The following is a 13,468-nucleotide window of genomic DNA, read 5'->3' as shown; positions in this document are numbered from 1 at the left end:
AAAAAAAAAAAAAAAAAAAAAAAAAAAAAATTCATTTCTTCATATCGTCCATTTGTTCTTCGTGCGCATACCAAGGCAGACACCATGATCTATTTGTTCTGATCATGGAATATATACAAATTGCCTGTGTGTCACTTTATGCTGTGGAATGTAAGTTGTATTTGATGTTTTATTTCGAGACTACAGATGAGGCCTCCAGCTCCCACAGAATTTTTAGTTAGCCTTTGTTGGATTTATTTTCTTTGACATTAGTCAGTTTTTTCCTTTCTGGGCAATTTGCTGAGATGACCCCATTTGCCTGTGAATGGTAACTTCAGAGCTGTTTCCTGTGGGGACCATTTCCTTCTGCAGGATGAATCTGTGGCCAGTGTGGAGCAAGCCCGGGCCAACTGGGCCTGGGAAGGGCAAGTCAAACGGGCAACCTCCCACAGTTGATAGAAAGTTTAGCAGTGAAGTATGGTTTGGTCTTGAAACACTCTTTCCTTTCCTAGTTTTTGGGTTTCCGGGGCAAAGGAGGTAGAGAAAAGGGAAGGAAAGAGGAAGAAAGGGATGTTGTGGGTGCACAAATGCAAAGGCAGTATCTGGCTGTTGACTGAAGTCTGAATTCCAGTGAAGTGATGTATTTGAGTCAGTGTTGGGGTTTTATGCACAGGCCATCAGTTGTGTCTATTTACTCAACCAGCCTTCAGAACAGCCCGAAGATCCACTTAAAAATAATAATCATAAAATGAAGAAGACATACATTCTACTGCTTTGAAATAAGTAAACATTTAACAAAAGGAAAAGCTTTTTTAACTATTAAGAAAACATAAGAAATGCAAAAAGATCTGTTTCTGTAATGCTCCTGTTAAGTGTCTTTACCAGAAATCGTAAGCATTTCATCTGAGTCACTAAGGCTCTTGACTACCATGTTTTGAAGCCAGTGAAAGTGTATGAAAGCAATTAATCAAAGTTCACTGTGCTCCTGAAGAGTATTTCTTCTTCTGGAAAGCAGAGGGGTAGAATAACTTAAAACTCAGTGACAGTTAATAAGCTTTTTAAGAGTCCCTGTGTGGATCTGAAAATCATACCTTATTAGAATCTTTATCTTTCTTGCCCACTCATTCATGCTTATTTTTATTTAAATTTAATTTCTGGCCTTTTTTCCATAAGTTTCCCCCTTTTTCCACCCTAACAGAGTGCTGCTTTAATAATCTCAGAGCACAGTTTTTATTTGCTACAAAAAGCTCAGCAAAAGCAATATCCAGTGTCTAACAAATCTCTTAACTATTCTTACAAAATGTCCATTCAGAGACTCTCTGTTTTGTTTGTTTGGTTTTAAAATATTAGTTTTGGTAATATGTGTTTTACTTTACTTTCTGGACCCTCTAGAATTATTTTTAACGTATCTGGTATTTCTAAATCCATTGCATTTCCTAGCCCCTCGGTATGGGGAAAGCAAATTAGCTCAAGGATTCCCAGCAGCTGAATTTAGCTAGAGAGCTGCTTAAGGCTCTCCCCAGCAGATGTTTTATCCACTTAGAAATCGTAGAATGTTATAGGACCTCCCTGCTTTTAATCCTAAAACAAACATCAACATATTTGAGATCTGAAGATTCCCTGATTCAGAATGAAAAACTGCCATGACCACCAATTTCAGAGCCACATTCTAGGAATGAGTGACAACCCAGAGAAAAGTAGCTGCCAAAGCTTGGCTGGATAAAAAGGTTGGCCTTAAAGGGGGTAGCAGATACAGATATCAGTGGGATTAACAGGTTTGTTGTTTTCATATAGCTTGTCATCATCTTGGAAACATATAAACATACCCAGGATAAATGTCTAAACAACATATCAAAATTTAAAACTTTAATTAGAAAACTTAATTTCAGGGTTTCAACTGCCTGACCCAGTTAGGATTAATTAGGAAGATTTTTAATATTGAGTTTGTCTTTCATTATCAAAGCATCAGCTCACTCAGTCTCTACTTGTGTACACATTCTACAAGGCAAATCCCTATCTACTTTTGCATGCCATGGAATGGATTTAAAAAACACAGCCCTACTGTTGTGAAAAGCATCCTGGGTTTTGTAGCGCTTTGCCTCCCTCCTTAAAAGCTACAGGCTTAGCCAAGGCAGTGTGGGGGACCAGGAATAGAATTAGAATATCTTTCCTTCTTCATCAAGATTGATTTGCAACAAACACAAATCTATTTATTATTCTATCAATAATATTAACATGAAAGTGAGTAATGCCCTTAGGGACCCTCAAAAGGGGGTTGGGATGGGAACTCTAATTGGTCAATTTTCACTGAATTTTTATCAGACCCATTAACTCTCAAGTACATGGAACCATGTGAGATAAACAAGAAAAGACCTTTGTGACACAAAACCATATGAGATTACAATACATGGAAGTTAATTTCATCAGCATATGTATATGCTAATTCAGAACCCAATTTAGAATACATCCGACAACAGAAACCTTTTATAGGGTGGATTTCAGAATCAACTATGGAAATAATAGTAAAGGGCCTATGAACTTCTCTGCCCCTATATTTTGCTTGAACTATTTCAAACTGTGTAATTTATAAAATGGTAAGGAGCTATCATGCCTAGTTTGTAAGACAGCTAGTTACAGAGTGGACAAACCATTATCCAAGTCCAGAAAATACTATGACTGTGAAGTTTGTAAGTTTTCACGTGTGACATTGTTCCATAGATGTCAGACTTTAATATTAGCGATGACTAGATGTTGTAGCTTTTTCCAAATGCATCACTGACACCCAAAGACTTTTCCTGATTGGAGAAGGAGCTATACAGACTTTGTTTCAAACTTTTCAGCTCTCTTTGGATTCATAGCTAAGCAGCTATTTGGAACAAGAGTGAATGAACTTTTCCCTTGCCTGACTTTTTAGTTCTCACAGGACACTGCTCAGGATCACTTTTGTATAGTGTGTGGACTAAGAGGATGTAGAAGGGTCGGTGGTAATACCTGCATAAACTGCACAGTGAGATGTGGGAGGAAAGTTGTAGATAGAATGTAGCCTCTTTAAGAAGTGAATTAAATGAGAGGGTAGACGGGAAAAATGCCAGAGGTCAAGCTGTACATATTGTAAACTTGAATCATTCATCAGCGTATGCATGGGAGTCTAGGAGGAATTTGAATGCCATCATTACTTAGAAAAGCCAAGGAAAGAAATAGAAGAAAATATTTGCTGAGAAACTAGAAGAAAACTATTAAGAATAATGTTAAAATCTTTATTATATAGAAAACAATAGGCTTCTAGGGACTTAGTTTAATCGAGGGGTTAGATATTTACCTGACGATTCATGTTGTTAATGGTTCAATTCCGTGTGCATAGGTTATTGTGATATGTAGTGGCTGCTCAGTAATGAATAAATGGATGAATGAATGAATGAATGAACCATTATCAAATTCCACTTTTCCAGATGGTTGTTCACAACCTCCCTACCTAGACAATATAACAACATTAGGGAGGTCTGCGTGGGGCGTTTTTCTATAACCCTCTCTGAGGTTCTTGTCTACCTTGTGTAATTTGATCTTTGATTTCTTAAATTCTAAGAGATCTCATTTTATGGATAGAAACCATTTTTCTTATACATGCTGCATCACATTAACTGATACATTAATTGCCCTGGAATTCCTTTACTTCCCCTTTACCCACACCATAAACAAGCTAGTTTCCTCACCCAGGCTGCTGCCCTTTCTGAGTCTCCTTCCATCTAAGGCTAGTATCTCCAGAGACGCTATCTCTATCCTCCTTCCTTATCAAGAACTTTCATCTCCTATGCCAATGTTCATAGCAGCCTTATTCACAATAGCCAAAAGGTGGAGACAACCCCAAATGTCCATCAGTGGATGAGTGGATAAACAAAATGGGGTTATGTACATGCAATGGAATATTATTCAGCCTTAAAAGGGAATGAAATTGTGACACATGCAACAGAGATGAGTCCTGAAGACCTTCTACTAGGTGAAATAAGCCAGAGACAAATGAATAAATTTTCTGTGATTCCACTTATATGAATTTCACATAGAATAGTCAAATGTATAGAGACGTAAAGTCGAATGGCAGTTACCAGGCGCTAGAGGAAGGAGTGGGGAGTTACTGTAGAGTGGGTACGCAGTTTCCATTTGAGATCATGAAAAATTCTGGACATGAATAGTGTGATGGTTTCTCAATGTGAGTGTGCTTAATACCACTGTAAGTGTACACTGAAAAATGGCTAAAATAGCAAATTTTATGTTATGTATATTTTACCTTAATAAAGAGGGAAAAGAACTTTCTTCTTCTCTGTCCTCCATCTCCAAATTCTCAGTCTCTTTTCCTGTCAGCAACTGAAATGTTCTGTGGTATAACCCAAATTGAAAACCTCCTTCTTCAGCAGCACTCAACTGCACCTGCAGCTACCTCTGTCCCAGCCAACCATCACCCAGTCTGTAATGCTTGTACAGACACTTATACTTACCCACTATTCACTCTTCAGATCATGCCTACATGACTTCTGCTCACATTACTCCGCTGACCCTTGCCAAGGCTATGAATGACTTTATGTTGCCAAATCTAATGAACCCTTTTCAGTCCTCACCTCGTTGGGCATCTCAGCAGCATTCCCATCTGTTGACCTTGTCTGTCTTCTTGCAGCACTCTTTAAACTCTTTTGCAACCAGCCACATTCTCTTGATTTTCATTCAGCTCTCTTGCTGGTCTTTCTCTGTCTCTGTTGTCCAACTGCCTCTCCCCCCACCCCCACTCCTGTCTCTGACCTTGAAGTGTTACAGTGTCTCAGGACTTAGGCCTGAGCTAATCTACTGGAATTTCCCAAAGATATATTACAATAATAATCATGTTTAAAATTGAATTTTTTGATACCTCTTCATTGACTCACCATTTCCAAATCACTATCTTCTCTTCTCAATGGCCATTTCTCTAGTCCAAGTCACTGTCATCTTTCACTCACTCCTGCAGGAGTCTCCCCAGTCAGTTAAATCACTGGTTTTAGTTATGTTACTGCTTTTACTTTCTGCTTTCTATTTCAGCACCAGGATGGTCTTTTTAAAATATTCATCACGTTGTATGATGAATACAAGTGTTCAACACTTGGTTCCTCTGCCGTTTCTCCTCCACTAAATCTATCTCCTAGTTTCCCCACCTAGCTTATCTGTGCCTTGAATGACTAAGAAATTACTCCCATCACTCTTAGATTAAACCACAAGCTTCTCTCACACCTGTGCCCATTCACTTTTCCATCTGCATCCTGACGGAGTTTCATCTCCCAGGCTCTGGCCTTCTTTTACTGCTTTGAATACACCAAGCCTTCCCCACACATGTCCTTTGCATGTGCTGTTTCCTTCACCCTCAAGACTTTTCTCCCACTCTTTGCTTGTCTGGAACTTCTCACTCTTATATTCTCAGCTTAAATCTATGTTTTCACTGAGGCATTTCCCAATCAGTCACTTCCCTATTATTGTCTCTTCTGACATCCTTTACAGCACTTATCACAACTAACAATTACAGATTTATACTTGTTTGGTAACTGTCTCCTCTGTTAGAATGTAAATTTCATGAGGATATTGTGTAGTTTTGTATGCCAACATAATATTAACCTATATCAATTGCTTATAATTTCTAACAGCTAGTAGATACCTAATAAATATTTTTTGAAAGAAAGAAAGAGAGAGAGAGAGTAAGGAAAGAAGAAAGATTTTCCATGAATCTGTTTCATATGACCTCTATAGAAATGAACAGAGAAATGGACAGGTGTTTTAAGCAAACTTGTAATTCATGAACATCTAAATTTACATAAAGGATATGTTGAAAGGTGATTTTTCCACTTTACAAAAAAGATCCATCATAAGATTCTTTAAACAGCCTTCCCAGGTACATGTAAAATAAGATTTTATTGATTAAAACCATATGTTTGCACAGAATTTTTTAGGAAAATATCTTTTATATAAAGTAAGGTTGACCTCTAAGCAATTTCCTTAAGGCACCTAGCCCAGAATTGCCAACTCTCAAATTTCTAAGGTAACAGATCATGGGAGGCCTGGAATGCAGTGCATATTTGAAACTCTAGAATATAAAGTAGTAATTTTAGCCATTCAGGGTTCGTGACTTTTCTCACAAAAATAGCTAATGGAAGATAAACCTCCTCAACTCCTCTTTCTATATCTCAGTAAAAGTAAGAGTGGCTGTGAAATGATCCCCACAAAGGCTGCTACAGAAAGGAAAACAAAGGCTTGGAAAGTCACCAAATCGAGTCTTTCCCCCTCACTCTCTCCTCCCCTCCTTTACTGGCACTACTGATAATTAAGTTGTCTTATTGAAAATGAAAAGAATTCAGTGTGTTAATAAATAAAATGCAATTAACTTCTCTGGGTCTCAATTTCCTCATCTTAACAATGTGGGAGTTTTTTTTTGTTGTTGTTGTTTTTAAGATTATTGTTTTATAATGCTGTTCTCGAGCCTACCCAAACTTTACAAAATAAGGTAATTTGTAATCATTTTCTCTGGCTAATAAAATAAATTTCACAGCTATTTCTGCCCTTCTTATTGGAAACTTTAATCAAGGATCATGAACTTTAAATCGAAGCATTTATAATATTTGTAGAATTGCTTGATTTGACTGTTATTGGCGGTTCTTGCTAAGAAGAAAATACTTTGCAGAATTCACTTAGAACTAACACTTTTTTTTTTCATACCAAACATATTCCACTGTGAGGGAAGCATAATGCACTACTGCTGAACTGTAGTACAAGTGAAATATTTTAGCTACCAGAAACAAAAATAATTTATTGGGTGTGGTAATAAAGATCAAGGTAGGCTAGGAAATGGTTAGTTTTACGTTCCCAAAACAAGACTGCTTTTACCTCAGAAATCCCAAAACCTGCAAATATAGCAGAAATAATATGGGACATTGAAAAAAAAAAAAAAGAAAAAAGAAAACGCCTAATACCTGTAAAGATTTTGGCAAAATGTTTTGCCCTCATCAACCTCCTGAAGTGTTATTTCTACCCTGACTCACCACCATATTGAATATTTTGCCCAAACATTACTATATTTAATGACATTTTAAGCAAAAGTTATTTATCTCAAGTGATGTATTGAGCTATTAACTTCTCACATAAACATACTTACAGTAATCATGTTGACCCCTAAGACTCTTCTACATGGGTCTGGAATGCTAAAGAGTGTATTCATGAAAACATTATTTAGCTATCTCCTGCTCTGTAGGTTAAAGAGAGGTTTTGAATGTACCGAGCAAATCTGAATTATATTTGAAAGTTAATGTTCTGGCCCGGCACAGTGGCTCATACCTGTAATCCCAACACTTCGGGAGGCCGAGGCGGGCGGGTCACCTGAGGTCAGGAGTTCAAGACTAGCCTGGCCAACATGGTGAAACCCCGTCTCTATTAAAAATACAAAAAAATTAGCCAGGCATGGTGATGGGCACCTGTAATCTCAGCTACTTGGGAGGCTGAGGCAGGAGAATCGCTTGAACCCAAGAGGAGGAGGTTGCAGTGCAGTGAGCCGAGATTGCGCCACTGCACTCCAGCCTCAGTAACAAAAGTGAAACAAAGTCTCAACAAAAAAGAAAGAAAGAAAGAAAGTTAATGTTCTTATGTTTTTGTTTGTATTTTTTCTCTTTTCCCTACATCTGTAAATGATACATGGATATTTTTTCAGTGAAAAGAAAAGGAATAAATTCAGAAAGGGAAACAGGAAAGAGACAAAAGGACAAAAAACCAGACTGGGGGATGATAGCATTAAAGCTGACAGTTGGTTCACCAGAGTCCCAAGACTAGACTGGCTACAACCAAAAAACTACAGTAGGAGTAGAGAGAGATGGAGAAATGGCAATGGAGGGAGAAAGTTCAGGAAAAAATATTTGCTGATTGAAATTGTAAGTTGAGAAACGTGCAGAAGACTAGAAGAGTCTTCTAGGGAAGGCAGGGCCATAGCACAATTATCAATATGAGCAATGCCACCTTCCAGGTGTGATACTCAGAGCTCCCACTTGACTACACCCTCTGCTATGAGTCAAATCACAGTCTAGGAAGCTACAAATAGATGCCCATTGCTATGGGATTCTGAAGAAGACAGAAACATGCGCTTGTTTTGTGATTCTTCTATTATTCTGGTTGCTTGAAGTACAGGACTTTCTTCAAAATTTATACGTCAGATCCTCAAGTGAGGAGACTCTGATTCTGTGTGTGTGTGCTGGGGCAGGGTTGGGGGTATTAGGCCAGCCCAAGCATGTATAATTTGAAAAAAACTAAGAATCGCTGGGCATGCCTATAATGGCTCATGCCTATAATCCCAGCACTTTGGGAGGCCAAGGTGGGCGGATCACCTGAGGTCAGGAGTTCAAGACCAGCCTGGCCAACATGGTGAAATCACGTCTCTACTAAAAATACAAAACATTAGCTAGGCGTGGTGGTGCATGTCTGTAATCCCAGCTACTCGAGAGACTGAGGCAGGAGAATTGCTTGAACCCGGGAGGCAGAGGTTGCAGTGAGCTGAGATCACGCCATTGCACTCCAGCCTGGGCAACAAGAGTGAAACTCCATCTCAAAAGAACAAAAACAAACAAAAATCTAGGAATTGCCCCAAGTTTTTTTGGGGGCAGGGGGGTAGTTTGTTTGTTTGTTTTGTTTTTTGAGACAGAGTATCACTATGTCACCCAGGCAGGGCTGCAGTGGCACCATCTCGGCTCACTGCAACCTCTGCCTCCCGGGTTCAAGTGATTATCCTGCCTCAGCCTTCCGAGTAACTGGGACTACAGGCATGCACCACCACACCCGGCTAATTTTTATATTTTTAGTAGAGACAGGGTTTCACTGTGTTGGCCAGGCTGGTCTTGAACTCCGGACCTCAGGTGATCCACCTACCTTGTCCTCCCAAAGTGCTGGAATTACAGGCATGAGCCACCGCACCTGGCCTCCCCAGGTTATTTAGATAGATAGACAGAAAGATAGGATTGGAACTATGCACATACACACTTATACACAAACATGCACATGCAGTTAAAATTGCTGCTACTTAATAAAAAGCAAATAATAAATGGGATTAACATAGATTTAAGAAGAATATTTACCTTAACTAAAGATCATGCATAACTGAGTGACTTTTTCTCCTGGTTATTAATAGAGCACCAGGTCATTTTCTTTTTCATGTTTGTTGGTAACAAGACCATAAGAGATTACATCTGGAGAAAATGTCTACTGGGAAAAATGCCTGTTATATAAGAATATGTCCTAGAAATAATTCAATTGTGTCTTTTGTTTTTTGAGATGGAGTCTTGCTCTGTCACCAGGCTGGAGTGCAGTGGTGTGATCTGGGCTCGCTCTAACCTCTGCCACCTCCCAGGTTCAAACGATTCTCCAGCCTCAGCCTCCCAAGTAGCTGGGATTACAGGCGTGTGCCACCACGCCCAGCTAATTTTCATATTTTCAGTAGAGATGGGGTTTCACCATCAGCCAGGATGGTTTCTATCTCTTGACCTTGTGATCTGCCTGCCTTGGTCTCCCAAAGTGCTGGGATTACAGGTGTGAGACACTGTGCCCAGCCGTGTCTTTTTTATTTCAAATGTGCAGTTTTCATTTTCCTAAAAGTACTAAAATATATGGTGTTTTGTAAAGCATCATAATTGCCACTGTGCCCATTTAACTATATACGTCCCAGGCACTCAGGAATGCTCAGAACATACTAACCCAAAGAAACCTCCCTTTCTGCGGAATTGTATTATATTTTCATTGTGTTCCAGAGCTGACTCAGGAAGCTGGGGCTTCATTAGAGAGTGACTGTGCATGAACGAAAGCGTACAGGCAGAGATCGGGTTCTAATCTCAGCCCTTCCCCGACTCTGTTGGGAGATCTTGGTCAAGGTTCAACACCTCTCAGAGCTTTTGGTTCTTCACTGGTAAAATGAGAGCACTGAGCGAGGTGTTCAGTAAGGCCTTTCGTGGCACTGTTGTATAATTCCAGGAGTTTACCTTTAAGTGCCAATGACACTGGAGCTCGGGAAGCCTGCTTAGGAGATTGATCAGTTTTTATTTATATATTAATGATAATTCTTTAGTTTCTCACTCTCTATTGCATTAATAGGTCATCATAATTAGTCTTGAATGTTTGTCTATCTAAATAATAAGGAAAATTTTCAAATTATGTGTGCTTAGGCTGCCCCTTCTCCCTTACCTTTTGTTGACACATACAAAGGGAATCAGAATCTCATCACAGGAGGACCTGACATACACATTTTAAAGAAAGTCCTGGCCAGGTACAGTAGCTTACTTCTATAATCACAGCACTTTGGGAGGCTGAGGTGGGCATATCACTTAGGGCCAGAAGTTCGAGACCAGTCTCACCAACATGGTGAAACCCTGTCTCTACTAAAAATACAAAAATTAGCTGGGCATGGTGGTGTGCACCTGTAATCCCAGCTACTCAGGAGGCTGAGGCACGAGAATCGCTTGAACCCCGGGTGGCGGAGATTTCAGTGAACCAAGATCATGCCACTATACCCCAGTCTAGGTGACAGGGCGAGACTCTGTCTCAAAAAAAAAAAAGAAAGAAAGAAAGAAAGAAAGTCCTACCTCTAAGCAAGCTGAATCATAGAAGAATCACAAAACAAGCTGATGTTTCTATCTTTCTCAGACTTCCGTAAAAGCACATGATATTGTGCATGATGCATGATAAATATGAGTGAAAAGAAGGAAGGAAAGAAGGAAAGAAAGAAGACAGAAAAGGGGAATTTCATAATGGCATTATTTTCTGCTTTCATTCTCTTCTTTTAGTTCCGTTTTATGCAAAATGATCTTGACTTCCTTCGAATAAAGAAGTATGACTCAATGAGCTCATTCCATAAATATCTTAGCTTTACCGCAAACACAATGTGATTATTGTTAACAACCTTCTCCTTCATGTTTCACTAGATTTGGAAAGAAGAAAGAGAATAAGGGTGGAAAGGCTGAGCAGAAAGGTGCTCTGAAGCATGGCGGCCTGAGAGAAGAAGAGCTGGAGAAAATGAAAGAAGAGCGTGAAAGGTGAGCAGAAGTGCCGAGACCTTCATTTTCTTTGACTCTATGGTCTGGGTTTAATTTAGATATTGCAACAGTCAACTGAGGAAATTTCATTTTAAGAAGTATAAGCGTTGACCGATCTGAAAGGAAAGGTGTGTGATACAAAAAGAACCTCCCTTTCTGGACATTTTTATTGTATTTTGAGAAGAAATTTGCTTCATGGTTTTACTATATCGGTGCCTATAATTCCATAACACACTACCACCTGCTTTGACCGTAAAAATGCATATTTTCTCTAAGTTTTTTTTCCCCAAGGAAAGGTCATTTGGATATTGATGTTTATAACTATCCAGTTCCCATAGTCTGTTCCTAATTTTGGTCAAGCTGTTGTATACCTTCTTAATTTTATTCTGCAGAATCCGTTTGGGTCCTGTAATTTGAGAAGCGCATGTCCTTCGTTCTTTAAAAAGATACTGTCTTTTATTAGGCTATCAGTAAGCTGAAGAGTGTGTTGCCCATCTGTTAAAGGGCCGGCTTCATTTGCTGGAATAATGCTGGTTTGCAAGAGCTGAATTCTCCTGCTTGAGGAGCTTAATGTTCCATTTGGACAAGAGGTCCTTCACATATCTTTGATGTTAACTCTGGCACTTATTGCAAGTGGATGTGTAAATGTCTGATTTTCAAACATGTAATTGAATATTCGTATTTCTCCTGAAAATTATTTGCCTTCACAATTAAATGGAGCTTAGAGAAGAACTGAGATTATGACAAAACCAGCATATAATTTTAAGTGTTTGATTCTGACTTCCTCATGTATGTACTCAGATTTATACAACTTTTCACTTGCTTATTAGTTACATTAGTTCTAATAGTTTCTAAAGAGGCCGTTCTTGTATTGATGTTATTACTTTAGCATGTGTACTAAGAAAATCATATCTATGCGTTGCGTTTTCTAGCACAGAGCAGTCCAAGAGTATCTACTGTTAACCTTTGACCCCTATTTTGTTGTCTGTTCCCGTTGAGAAGGCTGACTTTTTCAATAGCAAGGAAAAAAAGCTATTTAGTCCTTTCTCATTTTTGAGAGGTTGATAAGCTGAGTTCTAAGGTCACTGGAGCAGTTAAAAGGAAATCAAGTGTTTTACATTGTTGTTGATTATTCACCTGACAGAGCTATCCTGAAGACATGAAAGATATTCTCCATCATAACCTAAGATTCAGCAATCCTATAATGTAAAATGTAATCCAGGCTGAGATTTTAATGCATATATTGGCAAAGGCATCTATGTGGGAGTCTACATCATAGATCTTTGCTGCTCCCTCGACTTCTCTTACTGAGGTTACATACCATGCCTCATCTTCAGGAAACTGAGCTGTTTGCTAGAATGCAGACGTCACATGTTTTGTAGCTCATACTTGCTTGGGACAGGGGAAAAAAAACTCTTAGTAGCTGGGGAACTGTGTGCCAGCTAGAAAATTGATAACCCATAAAATAAGGGGGTGTCTTTAAGCAAGAGTTCATTTCCTTTCTGGTTTTGCCTTTAGTAGGCAGGTGCCTGAGGGAGTCTTGTTCTTCAAAGCTGAGCTGTAAATTCACTTCAGCTGGCTGTATAGGCTTCGGATCCAATTTTCTTAAAATATGTCTGGTCAAAATAGTGAAAGAACTATACTATTAGCCTCCACTTAGGCCACTTCCCACACATGAACACATAAAACACATCTGATAGGGGTTTCCTAGAGACAACATTGTCTCAATCATGTGGTAGAGGAAGAAGTTGAGGAGTTGATTTTATGGTTGGGTGCTATAGAATTAATGACCAAGGGCATTTCAACAGCTCAGGGGCTGAGAGCCACAGATGGTGGAGGTGGAGGCTGAACATCTGGCATTGCTCCCAACCCTGGAGTCCTGATCCTTAGCTCTCCATCATCTATGGGAAACCAATTCACAACTCTTAAAGAACTCAGCGAGTGTATCACTCTTCATGATATGGCAATGAAAAAAATAGAATAAAGTAAGAAATAGTGTTAAAAGCTATTATACTTTTCTCCTAACATGTTTGAAATTTGTTTCTTTGATGTGATTCAAGTCATTCTATTGCTTACTTGTCTCATCCTGTCATAAGTTTCATAATAGATTTAGCATATCTCTTAGATTAGCATTTCTCATTTTCAAAATATTTAATGCACCTAAATAAAATATATACTATACAGCACTGGAGCCAGCTTGTATCAGCTTATAGGAACCAACTGTTAAACTTTCAAGAATTTTGTAAGCTGGCTGATAAGCCATTGGCAGTTTGACATTGGCTATGGTGAGTATATTTATAGCACAATTTTTTTGAAGAGCTAGTTTACCAGCACATGGCTACAGGTGTGTGACAGCTATCTTTAGTGCATATCCAGGAGGCAGTTATCCAAAGAAGAGGCAGGAAACAAAACCCAAATTCAAC

General features: G+C 38.9%; 1 protein-coding gene across 3 annotated transcripts in view; it reads left to right on the top strand.

Annotated features, from left to right (window-relative positions):
* PARD3B (par-3 family cell polarity regulator beta) overlaps window positions 1-13,468 on the top strand; it is a 1,116,980-nt gene that overhangs the window by 872,001 nt on the left and 231,511 nt on the right. For all 3 annotated transcript variants that reach the window (XM_017893929.1, XM_017893928.1, XM_017893931.1), the window contains one exon: window positions 10,935-11,045. In XM_017893929.1, the coding sequence (XP_017749418.1) occupies window positions 10,935-11,045 (111 nt within the window). The remainder of the gene's footprint in view (window positions 1-10,934; window positions 11,046-13,468) is intronic.

Source organism: Rhinopithecus bieti, unplaced genomic scaffold (genome assembly GCF_001698545.2).
Source record: "Rhinopithecus bieti isolate Rb0 unplaced genomic scaffold, ASM169854v2 scaffold_22522, whole genome shotgun sequence".
Classification (NCBI taxonomy): Eukaryota; Metazoa; Chordata; class Mammalia; order Primates; family Cercopithecidae; genus Rhinopithecus; species Rhinopithecus bieti.
The sequence above is the reverse complement of the archived record's forward strand: the minus strand, read 5'-3'. Positions and strand labels throughout refer to the sequence as shown.